Source organism: Caenorhabditis elegans, chromosome V, assembly GCF_000002985.6.
Source record: "Caenorhabditis elegans chromosome V".
Taxonomy (NCBI): domain Eukaryota; kingdom Metazoa; phylum Nematoda; class Chromadorea; order Rhabditida; family Rhabditidae; genus Caenorhabditis; species Caenorhabditis elegans.
In genome coordinates this window covers 5,621,127-5,641,303 of record NC_003283.11, presented here as the reverse complement: position 1 = coordinate 5,641,303, position 20,177 = coordinate 5,621,127, and the positions used below count along the sequence as shown (strand labels likewise).

At 33.4% G+C, this 20,177-nt stretch overlaps 2 protein-coding genes and 5 non-coding genes across 7 annotated transcripts; 4 read left to right on the top strand and 3 right to left on the bottom strand.

The window, feature by feature from the left end:
* The first annotated feature begins 5,745 nt into the window (after positions 1–5,745).
* On the top strand, positions 5,746–5,766 carry 21ur-14278. The gene has a single exon (NR_068775.1).
* A 2,347-nt stretch (positions 5,767–8,113) lies between these two features.
* Positions 8,114–8,264, top strand: T01C2.5. Its single transcript, NR_068773.1, has one exon. It is a non-coding gene; the product is annotated as an Unclassified non-coding RNA T01C2.5 (non-coding RNA).
* Positions 8,127–8,264, bottom strand: T01C2.4. Its single transcript, NR_068774.1, has one exon. It is a non-coding gene; the product is annotated as an Unclassified non-coding RNA T01C2.4 (non-coding RNA).
* Positions 8,265–10,411: 2,147 nt separating this feature from the next.
* acy-4 (adenylate cyclase) lies at positions 10,412–16,577 on the top strand. The gene is made up of 19 exons (NM_072085.6): positions 10,412–10,529; positions 11,122–11,302; positions 11,358–11,456; positions 11,507–11,584; positions 11,639–11,731; positions 11,784–11,861; positions 11,913–12,013; positions 12,055–12,225; positions 12,717–13,115; positions 13,620–13,818; positions 13,864–14,076; positions 14,119–14,286; positions 14,699–14,782; positions 14,832–14,963; positions 15,010–15,089; positions 15,148–15,265; positions 15,316–15,678; positions 15,727–15,963; positions 16,225–16,577. Exons 1-19 carry the CDS (start codon positions 10,426–10,428, stop codon positions 16,366–16,368), a joined length of 3,042 nt encoding a protein of 1,013 aa, NP_504486.4. The 5' UTR covers positions 10,412–10,425; the 3' UTR covers positions 16,369–16,577.
* Positions 10,794–10,950, top strand: T01C2.6. Its single transcript, NR_102022.1, has one exon. It is a non-coding gene; the product is annotated as a small nucleolar RNA T01C2.6 (small nucleolar RNA).
* T01C2.3 lies at positions 14,634–14,858 on the bottom strand. Its single transcript, NR_068772.1, has one exon. It is a non-coding gene; the product is annotated as an Unclassified non-coding RNA T01C2.3 (non-coding RNA).
* Positions 16,555–19,614, bottom strand: M03E7.1 (Major sperm protein). Its single transcript, NM_072084.3, has 3 exons — positions 17,384–19,614; positions 16,737–16,877; positions 16,555–16,687 (listed from the first exon to the last, which is right to left on the bottom strand). The coding sequence occupies exons 1-3, from the start codon at positions 17,660–17,662 to the stop codon at positions 16,667–16,669; spliced, it is 441 nt and encodes a 146-aa protein (NP_504485.1). The 5' UTR covers positions 17,663–19,614; the 3' UTR covers positions 16,555–16,666.
* Between the last annotated feature and the right edge of the window lie 563 nt (positions 19,615–20,177).

Below are 20,177 nucleotides of genomic sequence, written 5' to 3'. Positions count from 1 at the left end.
CCCGCCAAAATTTTTTCACTTAAAATTTGAATTTCCCGCTAAAATTTTTTCTCACTGAAAATTTGAATTTCCCGCCAAATTTTTTTTCACTGAAAATTTGAATTTCCCGCCAAAATTTTTTCACTTAAAATTTGAATTTCCCGCTAAAATTTTTTCTCACTGAAAATTTGAATTTCCCGCCAAATTTTTTTTCACTGAAAATTTGAATTTCCCGCCAAAATTTTTTTCACTGAAAATTTGAATTTCCCGCCCAAATTTTTTCCCTGAAAATTTGAATTTCCCGCCAAAATTTTTTTACTGAAAATTTGAATTTCCCGCTAAAAATTTTTTCACTGAAAATTTGAATTTCCCGCCAAAAATTTTTTTCACTTAAAATTTGAATTTCCCGCTAAAATTTTTTCTCACTGAAAATTTGAATTTCCCGCCAAATTTTTTTTCACTGAAAATTTGAATTTCCCTCCAAAATTTTTTTCACTGAAAATTTGAATTTCCCGCCAAAAATTTTTTTCACTTAAAATTTGAATTTCCCGCCAAAATTTTTTTCACTGAAAATTTGAATTTCCCGCCAAAATTTTTTTTCACTGAAAATTTGAATTTCCCGCTAAAATTTTTTTCACTGAAAATTTGAATTTCCCGCCAAAAATTTTTTTCACTTAAAATTTGAATTTCCCGCTAAAATTTTTTCTCACTGAAAATTTGAATTTCCCGCCAAATTTTTTTTCACTGAAAATTTGAATTTCCCTCCAAAATTTTTTTCACTGAAAATTTGAATTTCCCGCCAAAAATTTTTTTCACTTAAAATTTGAATTTCCCGCCAAAATTTTTTTCACTGAAAATTTGAATTTCCCGCCAAAATTTTTTTTCACTGAAAATTTGAATTTCCCGCTAAAATTTTTTTCACTGAAAATTTGAATTTCCCGCCAAAAATTTTTCACTGAAAATTTGAATTTCCCGCCAAAATTTTTTTCACTGAAAATTTGAATTTCCCGGCAAAAAATTTTTTCACTGAAAATTTGAACTTCCCGCCAAAATTTTTTTTACTGAAAATTTGAATTTCCCGCCAAAATTTTTTCACTGAAAATTTGAATTTCCCGCTAAAAATTTTTTCACTGAAAATTTGAATTTCCCGCCAAAATTTTTTTTACTGAAAATTTGAATTTCCCGCAACATTTTGGGTCTCACCACGAAGAGTCTCACCACGGAGGGTCTCACCACGAAGGGTCTCACCACGAAGGGTCTCACCACGAAGGGTGCCACGCCCACTATTCTCACTGGAGTTTGGGCGTGACGTCACAGACTACAAAGACTACATAGACTACAAACTCCGGACAGACGAACTGTATTTTTTTATATATAGTTAATGATACGAAAAATTTCCAGATAACTTCAATGTCGACTGTTCCACACCTGCATAATTCTACTTGTCACATTTGGCTATATGGTACATTTAACTGAATCCATAGACTAGCGGGCCTATGGGCCCGCCAGCCCTTCGGGAATGGGGATAGGGTTAATTCGCTCTAAGTTATTAGCAAGGTAGCTGGCGCAGGTTCTCGGCTTCGCCTCGAACCTGTTAACGGGTTATTCGAGATCTCTTTGAAATTATTTCAGGAGTGGGGTATATGATTAGAAAACTTGACTATTCAGGTTTGAGGCTTTGCCTCGAAGCTCTTACTGTGTAAAGTGAAATCTCTTTAAACTTTGATTCATTGCTCCAGGACCGACACTGTACGAATAACTTAGGCTTAGATTTTGTTCAAGAATAATTTGAATGTATTCAATAAAGTAAGCGTGTTTTCAATCATCACTGTGAACTACAAAAAACGGTGAAGGAAAACGAAAACTCATGAATACGACCTGCTCTGCTTGGAATAGGATTAAAGCCAGCCCACAGTTTTCAAGAGTATTCGGGCCTGCGGCCCTCAAACCTGGTTATTAGGCTTGAGTGAATAACATATCTGCTTAGAATAGGATCAAAGCCAGCCCATAGTTTCCAAGAGTGTTCGGGCCTGCGGCCCTCGAACCTGGTTGTTAGGTTTGAGTAAATAACAACCGCGTCGCAGGCCTACAGCCTGCTCTGCTTAGAATAGGATTAAAGCCAGCCCACAGTTTTCAAGAGTATTCTGGCTTGCGGCCCTCAAACCTGGTTATTAGGCTTGAGTGAATAACATATCTGCTTAGAATAGGGTCAAAGCCAGCCCATAGTTTCCAAGAGTGTTGTTGTACTTTTTGGAAAATCGTGAACGCCTGTGGGCCCCCAGCCCTTCGGGAATGGGGATTGTTTTAGAAAACTGAAAATAATAAAAGCTTTCTAAATCAAACTTATCTAAGAGTAATCGCATATCAGGCCTCCGGCCTGCCTTGGTATAATGATTTCAGGTTTACTGCGTCTTCTAAGAGTAAGAGTGCCTGCGGCACTCAATCCAGCCAATCTGGGCTTAAAACAGTTGTAATCGGACAGCAGGCCTCCGGCCTGCAATGCCTGAAGTATATGTTCAAAGTGAACTTCTTCTTAGAGTTAAAGTGCCTTTCTATGTTTCTTTTTTGGAAAGAAAACATTTTCCAGCCACCCGCACGCATGCAGCCTCTTGTGAGGAGATGCGGCCTGTGAAGAGTAATGCACTAAAACTTCAATCCGTCATAACTTTGCTCATAGTAGAAGTTTGAAAAAAATTAAATAATTTTTGAAATTGGCGTAAAAAGTACAATAATACGGCGGTTATTATTTTTAAAAATAACAAAAATTGAAACATATCACCTTCTGGGAAGGCCTGGAAGCTCAAAACTTCCACCAATGTGCTGAAAGTTGTCAAGACCGACCAAATTTAGTTTGTCTACCTTGCTTCAATGAAAATTATCAAAATTAAAACATAAAATCGAAAGGATAGTTGAAAACTTGTCCAGGAACAGAGGAAAACTGGATTTCCATGTGCAAAAATTAAATAACCTATCTCTGCGAAAAATGATCGGATCGAGCTGTGATTTGAGATTGCATTTTAAATCATTCTATTAATTCTAAATTTAACATAAAAACCGGGACGATAGTGGAAAGTTTGTGAATTTTATGGAAAAATGTAAATTGTTTGAAAGAAGTGTTCATTTTTTCTATTTTTGAGACTATTATTTACCTTTTTTGAAACAAAAAATTATGTTTTCCGCTTCCTCTCGATGTGATGAACATTTTTCCAAAAAAAAAATTTGGAAAAAGAGCAAGACTAACGGAGATTTGACCGAAACAATGGTGAAAATGTGGCCGAAAACAAACCAAATATGAAAAGGGGAGGTGGGTGTGTGTGTGTGAGAAAAGGGGGGAGGTGCAGAAATTTTGGCAAAACTTTAATTATCGTTTTTAAAATAACGAATAGAGATATCACAATGAACTTAGATACAGTGGATAGGTATTGAAAAGGAGAACTTATGTTTCGAGTTTCAAACGTTTTGAACATAAACTCGAATTTTCCTTCAATTTAAAGTGGTTTTCGGCCAGTACTTCGGTGTGCGCAAAAACAAGCGGGGTGTGGTTTTCCGCTTGTGGAGCCGACAGGATGCTTCAAAATCAACCCCCTCTTAGATGAACACACGTCGCTATATTTTGTGAACGTGGAGAAAAAAGAATTTCAAAAATCGGTCCAGTGAGAGCCGAGATATAAACGTTCAAAGTTGTTGTTACATTTTTTCGGACATTTTTTGAACATTTTTTGAACATCGAAAACGCGTGTGTGTGGCAAGATGGGGGTTATAGGAAGGAGGCAGAACAACTTCCAATAAAATATTTTTCAATTACTTTTCGAACGGTCATCTTAAATTTCATCCGGAAAACAAAATTCTAAGAAACGGGCATTTTAAAAAGTCAAATTCAGATACTTTTTGATTTGCCGCGGGTACATTTGTCGAGTTGTTGAAAATTTATAAGTGTTGTGAGATTTTGTGTTAAACATTTTAAATATTACCAAAAAAAACATTTACTGTATATCATCTATCAGTATTACCTTCTCGGCGCAACACTACTACTGCAATCATAATTTTCTTACTTTCGGTGTCTTTGGGTACAATGAATACGCAATGCAAATAGAAAATATACGGTAATTTGAACAAGAAAAATAAATAAAAAACGGTAAGCAGAGAACTAGCAATCATATCGAGTAATGGAACCATGGATGCGCGATGCACACGTCACCAAAAAATGAACACGATTATTGAAGCATCACAGTCGACCTCAATGCGTACATTGCGAGCGATAATTTTTGTGATCCGATGAGCCAATTCTGCTCGCACCAGGGGTGCGCGGCTAACCTCCGAAAGCTGCGGTTGCCGCTTTCGGCAAATTCGGCAAGTCTCGTTTTCCAATATTCACCGAGCTCGGCAAACTCGGAAATTTCAGCAAATTTGCCATAATCTGATATATGCGCAACAATTACTCACTCCTGAACACACGTTTAGCATTTGAATAAGATCTGTGCGGTCAGTCGGCAGAAAATTCAAAATACTCAATTTTACTCTTATTTTTTATGTTTATCCATCTATGTGCATCAATAGTTTTGATAAAAGCAATTTCAGCATAATAGCCGAGCTCGGCAAATTTGGTAAATTTGTCGCACATCCCTGATGAGCACTTCGCTAATTAACTGAGGGCGCGCTATGGTGAAATATGCCATTAAGCTCGAAACTATGACAACTATGTGTTCAAGAGCCTCACTGCATGATTTTAATCAATTTTTCTTAAAACTGTTTCTTGACTTCCTGAATTTCTCAAAAACAAAGAGAGAAATTTGATTTATGTGCAGACATGAACACATCCAGCTGCAGCACACCACTATCATTTTATGTCGAACGTGTCTTGAAATTTGTTGTTTCCCTTGGTCATATTTTGAAAACAGCAACGAGATACATCGAAGAGAGAAGAGCGAACCGAATCAAATCAGCTCCGGAATTGTTTCCATCTTTTATTGATGCTCTGCCATCCCTTCTTCTTCTTATTCTTGCTTTTTTGCTTTTTCCCATTTCATTGTCTTTCGAGCTCTCCCTTTTGGTTCTTTTTTTATGTTAGGCTACTTACTCATTTGAAACATTTGGAACAATAGACTCGGAAATGTTTCTATTTGGGTTGAAAAAACTGCCGAATGTGTCGCTCTATGTGTACTTTTGTAGGTGGTTGGGGGAAGCTAAATTTGATACTGTGCAATCTTGGGAAACTGGAGGTTTCTGGCATTTTTCAAACAAAAGTTGCGAGGAATTTTGATGAAGAACAGCTGATCGGTTTGATTCTTTGATTCTATTCTCTTTTTTCCGATGATGCATAGAAAAATCCACTTGATTTTTTGAATCTTATTCGCCAGGTCAGATGCGCTGGGAACATCATAAGGTTTCAAAATTAAATCGTGTTTTGCTGTGTGTTTGCAAAGCTTGCAGAAAAATCAGATGTTCTAAATTGAAAAACAATTGATTTGTATGAAAAAGAGCTATTTCAAATTCTATCACCCCATCAATCAAATAGACGCACGCCGTCGTAAAAATAAATTGTTTTAGACAAAGTTCAACGTAGAATGGGCTCGAATTTTAAATAATTTAAATTTTTTATTCAAGGTTGAAATTTTAAATTTTATTTCGTATGTTGCTAACTTTTTTGTAAATTCTATATTATTTTCTTAAAAATTTCCCAGCTCGAATCCATTATTCAAAGCTGTTCGGAAAAAAAATTACTGGTTTTTTAATGGTAATAAATATTAACATTTCGAAGAATTTCGGTTGAAGCGAGAAATAAAGAACATACGAGAATGGCCACTTTTTCCATGATCAGAGAGCAATTTCATCCAATTTTTGCAGCAATTAAATTTATTTCCTGTAGAGCTTATATTATACATTTTATAAAACTGACGTGATCTTCTTGGTTTTAGGTCTTTTGTGACAAATTTTGAAGCATTTTGATCCATTAGAGAAAATGGACTAATAATTAAAGGTTCGGAAAAATAAAAGACTCGAAAGTAATTGCTTTTGAGTCGAATAAAAATTTTGAGCTACCTTTTTTCACGAATGCACCAATAGGAAATAATTTTAAAAATGTTATATGACGCTAAAAAGAAATGAAATCTTATATTAAAACTTTTTGGAAAGTTAAAACAATTTCTTTACAAAAATACAATTTTTCTACAGGTTTTCAAAAATTGTATTAGTATTTAATTATTTGTATTTGAACAGTGGTGAGCGGAAAAATTCAAAAATTCAATAATTAAACAGACCAAATTTGTTTTCAAATTTTGGTAGGTTACATTTTGGTAATTTTGGGAATTTATTTTAATATTCATGTTTACCACAATTTTTGGGACATCTGTCTCATCAAAATATCGATTAATTTCAAACCAATTAAAACATAATTAATGAATTACTTTTGGTTTTTAACCCACTTTTTCTAGAATTGCAGTTTGCCAAAAAATATGGTGACAATTGCAACTTCCCTCACATATTCCTTATCAATTTTTCGGTTTCAAAAATGAGAACAAAACTAAAATCTAAAATAATTCTTCAAGTCTGCACATCGAGCGTTTCACAATGTTTTGATCTTATCAGGCAATTCTATTTTTAGTTGTATACAATTTATTAATAGATGGATGTAGTGTTTGTCCTTCCGGTGTACACTTTGGCAACATGTTTGAATAGATGAAAGAGCAAAAAGAGACTATGACTGAAATACAGTTTCACGCCGTTTATTTCCGTCAGTCTCTCACGATTTTTTCGAGAAAAAATTGAGAAAAATTGAGAAAAATGATAAGAAAAAAGAGACCTAAGAGCACTCTGTATTTGAGGGTACAGAACAACAAATGATAACAATCTGTGGTTTATTGATTTGACACACATACATACATTTATGTGTATTCAACCAATTTTTCAAGCATTTTTTGAAATATTTTTCATCTATCTCTCTAAATTTCCAATCTTTCCCCTTATGAAATTCTCAATTTCCAAATGTTTCGAGACACTTCCGGAATCTTTACTCCTTTTTTTAATGATTTATTCATAGATTTTTCGTAGATTGTACCTGAATTTTGGCAATTCTTTTTTGACTTATTATTTTCTGAGTTTACAGAATAGTTTATTGATGCTTTATTAACTTTGAAAATTATGGGCAATTTTTTTGGCTATAATATTTTTTTAAAAAATTGTTAAATAGCTTTTTAAATATTTCTTTGTGATGTTTAAACATAAAGTTAATCACAGTAGATTTTTGAAGCGACCAGCAACACTATCGAATGTCTTCAAGTGAAAGAAATGCATATTAATTTGGCTGAAAATTACTGATTAAAAATTTTATTTTAAGAATTAAGAAATTGAAGATGAAATTGGCTTTTTCAATTTTTTAAATTTCAAGCTAAAGCTTTGGCTAGCCGCCAAATTTTCGAAAAATTTGTAGTTTTTAAGACATTTTGAACATTGCTACAGGGTGTAACGCAAATAAAAAATAGTTTGGACATAATGAGAATACAATAATCGTTAAAATAGCTTTTTGGCCGACTTAAAAAATATCCCAAAACTAATTTTGTTGTTTATTTTCAGCTAAAATGTCAATTTTTGCCAAATTTTTGCCAATATGTTTTTTTTTCAAATTTTAAAACCACCATAACTTTTTTTGAACACTTTTCGGAACGTCTCACTAAAAATTCATTATTTTTGGGCCTTTTCAGGTCTATTGAAGCAACGTCTTAAATTTCGCTACTCAACCTTAAACGAGAAAAATACGGTATTTCAATTCATGAAAAATGTGATTTACTTGCAAATTTCTAACGTTTCCTCACTTTGCCAGCTCAGCATCCATATTGAAAAATGGAAAAAATGTCGGATGGTGCTCATTTTGCTCTATTATAGTTTGATGTCTTTTCTCTCTCCCCAAAGATTAAGAAATTTCTCTCACATCTATTCAGAACATGATCCTTCCCATCCGTTGGATGGGCAACTAACTCAATTAGCCAACTTCTTGGCACACCCAACTCATACTTGCTTCTTCCTTCTCTCTGTAGTTTTTTGCTCTGTCTGCAGTTTCAGACTAACAACGAAAGCCCCAGTTTTTTTTCATTTTTTGAAAAGATGTAATTTAGGGATGACATCTTCTCTCCGCCCTCCTTCTTCCTCTCATTTTACTAACTTTCGGGGGTTGCTTCTTTTCTTCGTTTTATTTTGAATGGAACCCTGGTTGGAAAAACACGGGACAGACTACTTCTTAGTAGGATTAACTGCCCTCAAAAGTTGCGCCCGTCATTTTTCAAACAAATTTTCATTTTCCGAAGAAAAGAGGAAACGAAGAAGGCAACGATTTTTGGATTGGTTGGGAAAACTGTCTTAACGCGAAAAAACAATTCCCTCTATGTCTATGAAAAACTGCCATCTCATAGCATATTCGCCATTCTCTCGATATTAAAACTTTTTTGTGCTGAAGTGAAACCACATCATACTCGTGGGAGAATTCGATGTATATTGCATTCTTATGAACACACATTTTTTCGCACTTTTCGCACTTGTGCACACAATTTTTTTTCAAAAATAATTGAAAACCAATTAAACTTTTTTGATGATAAAAAATTAAGCTTTAATTCTCACGTATTTAATCGTTAATAAATTCAAAAATGCATCAAAAGTTATAGACAAGGAGGCGCAATTCATCATATCGCTGTGTAATCTTCTTCTAAAAACAGAGGTTCATATTTTTGCTCTTTTCAGAAAGCTGAAATCTTTAATAATCTTCTCGGTATTTGAAAAAAATATTTTGTGCATTTCTGGACCTTCACAGTTTTCGTCCCAATTGTTTCAAAATTCCAAATTTATTTTATACATTTTTTCATGTCTTTTAGGTGAACAAAGATATGAAATATACCGTATCTTCTATATTATACTTGCACCAGCTGTTTTACTTTGACAGCTTATATCTCAGTACTTTTCGGTTTTATCAAAAATTGCCAACTGACAAATAACGTGCAAAATCTTTTTCTACAGTTTTACAGTAGTGACATTTTTTGGTAAAAATTAAAATAACCGATATGTCAGCCGTTATGTAAAGCAATCAACATTTGTTATGTATTTACTATTAGTATTATTGTGAAAAAATTCATTAAGAAATTTTAAGAATCCTGAAAAAATTTCTGTCTACGGAATTTTTGAGTTCATTTTACATGCAATTCACCTACTCATTCTCGTAGTCTGCTCCAGTGCTGTGCGGCTCTTGAAAAAAGTCGGCTCCCGGCTCGCGCAGAGAGCCGAGTCTAAATTTTTTTTCGGCTCGCGCCGAGAGCCGAGTTCAATTTTTTTTCAGACTCTGCTCATCATATTTTTTTAGATAATCTAAAATTTGAGACGTACGAAACTTTAGGAAGATGTTTTCGAGATATTCGAGATTTTTACTTTGCTCGATCAGAATTCACTCGAGGTCTCTAACTTCTACTTAAAACTTAATACTTCTGATATCCGTTTGAAAATTAAAATACTAACACAATTTCTCCCCAATTTTTCATTTTTCAATGTCCGCATAAATTCGATTTTTGAACTTTGTGTTTCAAAACGAATTATTCCAAAAAGGATATGTTAAACTTTTATTGACCACCGATGGTTATATTCCGATATTGCATTTTTTTTCTGTAAGCTGAGCATAGATTCAAATAATAAATTAGTTAGACGCGAATAGGCACAAAAGTACGGCCTACACCTACCTACGGCAAAATACCAATTAACGCTTGGTCATTTTCTCAATTGAGACCTTTTTTTAAAACTAAAACGAGGAAATCATAAATGCGCAGTTATTTATTGTGACACAGGGTGCTTACGGTCAAATGCATAAAATTGGCAGAAAGCAGGCGTGTAGGCACGTAGGTAGGTACTTCACCCAGGAAACATTATTACCTGCCATGGCAAAAACAGCTTTAGTACTGTATGTAGTTGTCCAAAATTAGTTCAGAATATAAATTCTATCTGCTTTTAATTTTATATGCTCTCTAAAACTATCTGAGAGTGTAATTAGATACAATTTGATTTAAAAGTTTTCTGTATAAACTTTGAAAAATTTCATGCTGAACGTATCAGATTAATCTTATTTTTCTCTGGTTGGCTTTTGAAATCAAAAGCAAAATCGAGAACACATAAATTTTGAATATTATTTTTCCCAAGCGTTTTCGGGTTTTTTATTCTTTTGTCTTTTTGTCTATTTTTTGTTCATTTCCTTCCCGCATTTTCTTCCCATCATTTTCACATTTTTTTTGCATATTACATGAACACACCTACATTTCCTTTTTTTTTGTCTTTCTTTTTACACTCTTCTCAAAACATTGTGCTCTTTTTGCAACACACCGCTTCCCCGGATACGGCTCATTTTTCGACAAGGCGTCACACGCACTTTTTCATATTTTTACACGTTGCTCAATGTGATTAATTTCAGATCAAATACAAAATATGGTGGAACGAGCATATAACTCAATTAGAGCTCACAAGCAGACCAGAGTTGCACAAAGACCTGTTTCCAAAAAGACAAGTTCCACAATGCGAGAAACTTTTGGGTAAGTAGAAGTTTTTCTTGCTATCCTAAAATTGGCTCCAAAGACCTGCAAAATCTGTTTGCTAATTTTTTCAAGAATTTTCGAAACGATCTGAATAAAATATGATCTTCGCTTGTTCGAGTTTCTGAAAATATTCTTATGTATTATAGTTTAAACAAAATTCTGCTGTGCTCTTTCTTTATCAAGTTTTCCTAATTTGCAAATGTCTCTGCTCAAAGTTTACAGAGTCCAAATAACATCCACAGGAAATTTCTGACTCAACATTCATAGACAAAGAAAAAATGTTTAAATTAAAAATAGAAAGGTAAAATCATTTTGCAGTTTGATCCTAGTTGATTTCATGTGACCAAAATTGGAGTTCCGGTGGATTAGTTTAGAAAAATAATAGTTTTTTGTCCAATATTTTTCAATTTTTGTTGCCATTCGTAGCCAAAATTTTTTTAATTGATATTTAGAGTTTAATGCTTTTAAGTGTTCTTGTTTTTTTTTGGGAAATTAATACAAACTTTTAAAAAGAAAGTTCTGACCACAAATAGTTACGCTGTTAACCTTTTTTTTAAGAAAAAACCTAAACTACCCAAAAAATTTCCAGAAGCCAGGTTCTTCGAGAACTTGAAATGAAAAATCGAATGGAATGCCCGTCGCTTGATGAGATTCTCTCGTTCTACCACTTTCCTTGGGAAAAGCTGAGATACAGAAAAAATTCCCAAAAAAAGAAGAGATCAACATTATATTCGTTTTATTTTGAACAGGTCAACAGTGGAAGAATTCAGGTAGCTCATAATTTTTCTTTTTGGAAACGTCTACTCAAACTTCAATAACTTTCAGTTTTCATTCGTAATTCTGCTGAGCATTTGTATATCGGAAGCGGCGTTTTCTGCATTTGGTGCTGAATGGCTTAAATCTTTAATACTTTGTATACTAACTGTAAGGTTTTCCTAATTTTGAGAAAATTTTAGATAACTTAAATATTTCAGCTTGTAATTTCAATACTATCATTTTTTCATGCTAAACGGACAGAACTTGTATGCATCGCAAGTATTATTTCTTGTGTGGTAATGGATTTTTAGCAGGCTATTCAAATAATTGTTTTTTTTTTCAAATTTCAGATAATCTCGGCTTGTACATCAATGCGTACCTCTGTCACATATCTTCTCATATTTTCAACATATTCTCTTTTACCAATGTCTTTTATGTTAATGGTAGGTTGTTTTGTGGAACACGTTATTTTCTGAAATATACATATAATTTCAGATTTTTTCGACATTTGCATTGACATTTCTCGTTGCTTTTATTGGTGTTTTGATGGATTACAATGTTGGTTTTGATATTGTAAGATTTTTTTATTTCTGTTAAAAAAAAATATACCTACAAAATTTTCAGATTCTAACCAGAGTTATGATGGTAATTTTGGTAAATGTTGTGGGCAGTTTGGTGTATTATCCAACAGAATTTGTCCAGAGAAAAACTTTTCATGAGACAAGGTATTATACATTTTGAATTCAATATTTTAAAAAAATTTCAGAAAATGTGTACAATCTCGTATGCTACTGGACAAGGAAATGCATCGGCAGGAGAAGATTCTGTTGGCCGTGCTCCCAAAAAATATAGCGTTTGAAGTGAAAAAAGACATGCAGGAGACACACGAAGAACGAATGTTTCATAAGATTTATATCAGGAAGTACGAGGATATTAGGTGAGATTTGTTTTTTTTTTATTTTGAGTTGAAATGAAAAAAAAAATTAAATCATAAATCCAAGAACGGCAGTAAAAATTTTGGGCGATTCTACAAGATGACCGATGTGGCATGTAAAACATAGAAAAATTATTTCATTTTAGTTTGAAATTTTGATTTTAGTGTGAAAATGTGAAAATAATATTCAAGTATCCAGTTGCCGATTTCCGATAAAAAAATTGTTGAATTAACAAAAAAACCTTCGGCAATTGACAGCTTTCACATAATTTCTGCGAATTTTTTCAGACTTTTAAACTAAAACAAATTTTATTTTCAGATAAACCAAGATTTTTTTCTATATTTTGACACTAAATTTTAATAAATATTATTGGAACTGCTTCTAGAAATTCAGATTAATATCCGGAATTTAGTATTTGTTTTTTTTTAAATTTTCCTGTTTCGTGCTGTTATTTTCTCTGCGTATTCAGTTAAAAAAACATTTAAATTTTCAGTATTCTGTTTGCTGATATATGTGGATTCACCAACTTGGCGTCAGAATATAACCCGAAAGATCTTGTTCTCATGCTCAACGAGCTTTTCGCCCGTTTCGATAAAGTAGCGTCGATTCATCAATGCATGCGCATCAAAATTCTTGGCGACTGTTACTACTGTGTTTGTGGAGTGCCCGAATATCAAAAGAATCACGCAATCAACACAGTCGAAATGGGCCGTGATATGATCGAGGCGATTCGTCTTGTTCGAGAAATGACACTTGTCAATGTGAACATGAGAGTTGGCATTCATACGGGCAAAGCTCATTGTGGAGTACTTGGATTGAAAAAGTGGCAGTTTGATGTATGGAGTAATGATGTGACACTGGCAAACCAAATGGAAAGTGGTGGATTAGCAGGGTATGTGTTGGAAGATTGATTGTGAGGAGATGGGTTATGTGTTTTAGACTTCCGTTCGAAAGGGGAAAAGCGTAGGCGTGGAAAATACGTTGAGCTCTTTAAGCTTTGTGAAAATATTCAATTGTCTACGGTGAAATAACAGTAAGGGATTTCAACCTGTCAGTTCTCGCACCAACCTGAAAATACAGGCATTACTTATATAAATAATATAGAGGGACGTTGTCGGGATGTTGTAGTGGTACTACTGTAGGATTACTATAGTTTTAAAAAGTATAAGATTTTAGCTTTCTGGAAAATTTGAAAAACTTCTGAAAAATTCTGAGCATTTTGAAAATTCTAGAAACTTCTGAAAAATTCTAGAAAATTCAAAACTCTTTGGAAAATCTTTTGGGAACTCTAAAGTTCTTGAATTTTATAAATATTTCCGATTTTTAGAATATGTATCTACGTATTATAGTTTACTCAATTTAAAAGTATCCGTTACTAAAATGTTTCATTTTCCAGAAGAGTTCACATAACAGATGCCACACGAAGTTACCTCAAAGGTGCGTACATATTGGAGGAAGGAAATGGAGGAAGTCGATCAAAGTTTCTGGAAAAAGAAAAAATCAAGACATGGCTAGTTGTTGACAGAAGTCCAGATTATGATAACATTTGTCAGGAAGCTACCAATCATCCAGTTATGGTTCCATGGAAATCCACTGTAATAGTTTTACATTTATACAAGAAAACAAGATCACCTTTTCAGAGAGGAATCAGCAAACAGGAAAGGCTGACTGGAATGTCTACAAGAACTCGAGGAGCAAGTACAAGAAACGGGCTGTCTGAAGAAGAAGTGCTTGTAGAAAATGTGGATTCCCACTTGCGACAAGGAATTCAGGCTATTCATCAGGAAAACTGGAAAACCATGCATTGCAAGAATTGGTCACTGAAGTATAAACAAGTTAGAGTAGAGAATAAGGTAATTTTATTTCAAAAACCCATATTAAAAGTAAAATTTCAGTTTGTGCGGCTGAAGTACAAGGACATTCCATTTCAAGTGACATTGTATGTGGCAATAGTGGCAATTTGCATCGGAATCAAATTCGGGTTGATGAATCTTGTATCATTCTCATTTGTCCCACAAATGTTCATCGTTCTCACCAGTGTTATGATTTTTATTTTGACAAGAGTGAGTTTTTGTTTTGAAATTTTATCTAGAATTTATTTTTCAAATTTAAAGTTATCAAGTTAGATATCCGTCTAAAAAGTTGGAAGCTTGATAATTTATCTCCTACCCAGAAGTTTCGATCTGAAATTTTTTCGCCCAATTCGATTTAAACATTTCAGTTTTTTTCAACAATAAAAAAATCGAATCCGAATTTTTGCCTGAACCTAGACACCTGTTCTGCGAAAAATCCGAAAAAAATGCACTCGAAAAATTTCAGATCGAATTTTTAAAGTTTTTCCTCAAACCAAATGTTTTTTCTTAACTCAAATTGTAACATGATTATTGAATCCCATATTGCAAAACTGAGTTTGGAGTTACTTTCAGAATTTTTATTTAACCAATCTTCACTGAGCGTTTAATCTAATTATTTCAGGCCCTCATCAAACACGCCCGACTTGTCAGTCTCGTCATTGGTGTTCTGTTCATACTCCTTTCGATCCAAATTGTCATTCTAATGGCAAGTGATTTTTTCAAAAGCTGGATATTATATTACATACATGTCTTAGGGAATGTACGAATCAAAATTCACATGCGACGTGGAAAAGTGTTTCAAGAACAACTACACAGACTTTTTTGAAATATTCGAGATCTGCACCCTTGCAACTTGTGTAATCCTTTCCGTGGATTTCATGACAAAGGTGAGAATATTTTCCAAGTATTTTTTAATGAAGAATTTAATTTCAGTTACTGATGTCAATGATTTATTTTTCCTCGTTTACAGTTCTGATAACTGCGAAATTGATTCGTATAAACCAATATGAAGCGTAAGTCGACTATTTGATTTTTTTAATTTATTGACTTTTCATCTTAAACCTGTTCCAGACTGCTATCCACCTATGCAAACTTCTGTGTTTTATCCTGTTTGACACTGCTATTAGTTGTATTTAGTACCAGAAGAAGTGAACTTATTTCCAGATACGATTTCATTTGGAAACTTCAGGTTGGTTTTTGAAACAAAAATTCAAGTCATCAGTTTCCATTCTCGTTCAGGCTCTAGACGAACAACTTCAAATGAAGCGAAAGCATGAGCAGAATCGAAGTGTTCTTGAGAATATTCTTCCATCTCATGTTGCTAAGCATTTTGTTGAAGATGCTACAAGTGTCTCGAAGCTTTACCATGAGTCTCGTGACAATGCTTGTATCATGTTTGCAACATTAACAGAATTTGATAAGTTTTATATTGAATGCGATGGGAATAATGAGGGAGTGGAATGCCTTCGACTGCTCAATGAGATTATATCGGATTTCGATCAGATTTTGGATCAGATTTTGGATCGGGAAGAATTTAAGAAGATCGAGAAGATTAAAACTATCTCGACAACATATATGGTGGCAAGTGGACTTGCTGGAAGGGTTAGTAGGCATAATTTATGTACTTTCAAATTATGTAATTATTTTCAGGAGTGCGGAGACAATTCCCACGTCGAAGCAATCGCCTTGTTTGCAAGAGAACTACTAGTTAAATTGGAATCAACCAATATTCACAGCTTCAATAATTTCAATCTACGAATCGGAATCAATGTGGGGCCAGTCGTGGCTGGAGTCATTGGAAGTGACAAACCACATTATGATATCTGGGGAAATAGTGTGAATGTTGCGAGTCGAATGGATAGTGGAGGTGTTGCTGGAAGAATACAAGTGAGTTGAATTAAAAATATACTATTAGAAATATAGTTCCCAAAAAAAATGCAAAATTCATTCATGATTCAGAACAGATGAAAAAAAATCAATTACAAAAGTATAGAAAACGAATTGAAAATCATTTTGCGGTTTTTTTTTTTAATTCAGTTTCTTCTTAACTTACTATTCTTCAAAAATTTTATCAAGAAAAATTTTAAAAAATTTTAAAAAAATAGTATAACGTGGAGAATGGAATCTCCGAAAATCAATTTATTTCAGGTAACAGAAGAAGTAAAATCAATACTGGAACCACTCGGGTACAATTTCGAATGTCGCGGTCAAATCAATGTAAAAGGAAAAGGCATGATGGAAACATTCTTCTTATTACCACCTGAGGATTTCGATTGTCAACTTTATCATTGATACATTTTTGTGTTATTTTGTGTTATTCATATGGGTAGAATATACTTTATAGAAACCAATCATTTTTCTTGAAAAATCAAAAAATTTTCAAATTCTTGCCAACCAAAAAACGATTGTTAACTTATGTTTACTTGTATTATTTACGTTGTATTATTTCTTTAAAATGTTGCAATTGAAATTAAAATGTTAAAATGAATAAATGTTCATTTAGAAAGAATGAGAGAAAGAATGAAAGAAAGGCATTGATATATTTCCAGAATAATTGAAAACCTAGATGAAATGAGTTACAGTAAGGGGATCACTGCTCCTCGACTATTCTCTGAAAACAAGCTAATAAATCTCAGATTTTCAAATTAAAAAAAACGTACAGTGAGAAGCGGTAGAATGTGCTTGTGTGTGGTATGCGTTGAATCATTGAATGTTACCCGTGGATCTTTGTCACCTTTTTTGGCTTCTTTGAGCGAAATTATTAGCTTGTCGTGTTTCGGAGGACCTTCTCTGCGGAGAACCTGAAAAATAACTTCTCTTATAATAATTTTAATTTTGAAAACAGTAGGCTTTTTTTTTGAGGCTCAAATGATTCAATATGAAATTTTTAAATATTTATCGACATTTTTATTTTTATTTTAATGATGTTTCCAATTTTTATTTTTACTTTTTGGATGTTTTCGTGGATCTCTGAATCATTTGATTCTTTAAAAAATTTTAAAAAAAAATCACGTTAAAATTGCTCTCAAGATTTACTGAATATGTCACTAGAAGTTAGAAAATTATTCTAATCGTATTAAAGCCTTCCGGGTTATTTTTGTGAGATAAAAAAATTGAATTCATTTCTAATTCTCAGATGAAAAGTAGCGATTACTCATTTTTCGCCATTCATAATTTTGGAAGTCGAACAAATAGTTGGTTTTTTCCACTGATTTTTAATTTTCTAATTGCGTTCCAAATATGTACAATTTTTGAATTTTGAAATAGGAACTATTAAAATTGATTCAAAACTAATAAAAATACTCACCTGAAGTTCCGCAGTAGCTCCCGGATCTAAAAAAGCATAAACTGGTGACACTTTGAACACCAAGTTATTTGAGCATTTGACTTTGAACACAATTCGGCACGTGCCATTATTCGTCAAAATATGACGCGATGCTCCGCCAAAGTCGATGAATTCGGCGAATGGAGGATAGATTTTGATGGAAACGGAGGGATGAGTCGGAACAGATGGAGTTGGGATAAGGCAGGCTTGTCTGAAAAAAAAATAAGAGCACGAGTCGTCGTCGGTGGTGGAGGACGACATGGATGAAGTAAGAAAGAGGGCGATTCTTTTACTCTCTTTTTTTGGGTATCCATATTTTAGTAGGTCACATTGAGATTCTTGCAAGTTTTGTTGCACTTTATTTTTTTTTGAGGGGGAGAATGTTTAAAAAATTCAAAAAATCATGAAATTGCAATGGGTTTTCACTAATTCCAAACCATATTATTTTTGAAGTGTGATAAGAGAGAATGAAGCATTGTAAATTGGGAATTTTTATATACAAGAACACTTAAAAAATCTTAAGTTTTTAAAATAAAAGTTTTGCTAATTTTACCGATCAGCAATTCTACGAAATGAGCCAGTGTGGCATGTTACCCTAAAATGTTTTTAATATAGTGATAGAATATAGAAAAATTATAATTTTTCAGATTTTTTTTCAACAATTTCTTTCAGTTTCTTTCAGACAATTTTGAACACTATTTCATTTGTTCCAACTAAAATAAAAGCTTTATTACAAGAAAACAATATGGTTGGAAAACATTGAGTACCACTTTTTGACTGTTAATTTAAAATTTTCAAAATAGTTTTGAGAACTGTAGATTTTTGTACTGGCGATTCAGAATACTGTTAAAAAATTTTTATTTCTTCCAATTTCCAACAGAATCAATTTTTTCTAATAGAAGAAGACTATTTTTCACAACATCAAAGTGCACTACTTTCAGAAACTTTTTGAAAAAAAAATTCTGGGAGATCTTGCTCTGTTTCTGGCAAAGTTAGTAGAACAAAATATTTTTCCTAACTGAATTCACACAGATGTTTGCCATTTTCTATAATATAAAGGTTTTTATGATATACTAACTATAGTCCAAGTTAACCGCAAATCTTACAAAAGAGTTCAAAAGTGATTAGATTTTTCAAATCTTCAGTCAAAAATTTTTGTGAATTGTCAATTTTTCCAAAAAATTTTGACTTTTGGAATAGTTTTGAGTATTTCTTTGATCCACTAGATCGAATTAAAACATTTTTAGAAACAATTATTTTTTGGTAGACTTTCAGCATTATCATCAGTAAAAACTGGGTAGACTTCACCACTTTTTGACCGTAGATTAAAAATAAATTCATTAAAAAAATTTGAACGTTTACTGTGATATTTGGAAAATTTTTCACTGTATGGGCAGTTTTAAATAATTTCCCCACTTAAATTACCTTAAATTTGCAAAAAAGTTAACTGACCTCATCAATCCTTTCTCTCTGATGTTGTCGGTGGTGTTGTTCTACCTCTCTCGCTGGGGACTTGCGCCCATTCAGTATATGGGACAGAATCTCAACTCTGAAGACTCTCAACTTGTTTCAAAATAAAACTTGTGGGTCTCTCTTTCGGAGAAACTTCAGAGCACCCCGCGACTCGTCCACCACCACCACCACCACTCAAAATGAAAAAGAAACGATTTCACCCCCCGCGAAAGGGATTAGAATAATCGAGAGCAAGCGATGGCAATTGATGCGCCACCACCAAATACATACACACAAAAACAGAAAACAGACACATCTGAAGAAGGAGAGAAGAACCTCTCCTCCCGAGGGTATTTACTTCGAAAGGAGAGCGAAACAAGACAGGGCAGGAAGTGAAGGAAAAGCAAAGAAGAAGAAGGAGTCAAGAATAAAAAACCAAGATGAAGGCGAAGAAGAAGGCAAGGTCGTATTTAGTAACGAAGAGTTGAAGACAAAAAAAATGGAAATAGAGAACATAATAGTGGAAGTTTGAGCAACTACTGTCTAGCAGGTGACACGAATATTTCGCCGGCGGGTGACGTAAGCGCTGCGAGATTTTTGGGAATGAAATTCGGAAAGGTAGGACCGCAAATTTTGCCACTGGTGAAAAATAACTTTTTTGATGTAATCTTAAAAGGCGTACTGTTAAAAATACTTATCTTAGCTAATACTGGTAAACCGGAATAAACCGGGCCCCCGTCGTCCAGTTTTTCCGGATTCAAGAGAATCCGAGTAACTTGGTTTTTCGATTTTTTTAAATAACTGGTTCCCGTTTTTATAATCCGGAAATTTTGGAACGGAATGAAACGTCGAAAAATGAAATTGAATTTTTTTATCTGTACCGTATTTCCTCTATTAGTCTTGCATGCAAGACTAAGTTTCAATTGACCCGTAGAGGTGCAAGACTAATAGAGACTGCAAGACTATTAGAGGCTGCAAGACTAATTTTCGAAGATCCAATAGCTTTATAAAATTGGCCATTTATCGTAAAAAATTTGACTCGAAACAGTCTAAATCATGCAAAATACATACTTTTCTATTGTTTTATCAATTATTTTAACACTTTAAAATTTAATTTAGCTATAAAATGGCGAAATTGTTGAAGTTTTCACAAAATACTGCTGGTCTGCCTAGAATAGGGGTGCAAGACTAATACCGTATGCTCTCTATTAGTCTTGCATGCAATTCCAATAGAGGCTGCAAGACTAATAGAGGAAATACGGTAAATTAGTTTGCTTATGATTTTAGGTGCTAAAAATCTGATAAATTCTGGTTTTCTCTGTAT

Bases quoted from the DNA above. Each gene is read 5' to 3' on its own strand.
- acy-4 (NM_072085.6), top strand. From the start codon at position 10,426: ATGGTGGAACGAGCATATAACTCAATTAGAGCTCACAAGCAGACCAGA. The intron at 11,457-11,506 runs GTAAGGTTTTCC...TAAATATTTCAG, and splicing joins TAATACTTTGTATACTAACT to CTTGTAATTTCAATACTATC. The intron at 12,226-12,716 runs GTGAGATTTGTT...TTAAATTTTCAG, and splicing joins AGGAAGTACGAGGATATTAG to TATTCTGTTTGCTGATATAT.
- M03E7.1 (NM_072084.3), bottom strand. From the start codon at position 17,662: ATGTCGTCCTCCACCACCGACGACGACTCGTGCTCTTATTTTTTTTTC. The intron at 16,878-17,383 runs GTGAGTATTTTT...GTTATTTTTCAG, and splicing joins GAGCTACTGCGGAACTTCAG to GTTCTCCGCAGAGAAGGTCC. The intron at 16,688-16,736 runs GTACGTTTTTTT...GCTTGTTTTCAG, and splicing joins ACATTCTACCGCTTCTCACT to AGAATAGTCGAGGAGCAGTG.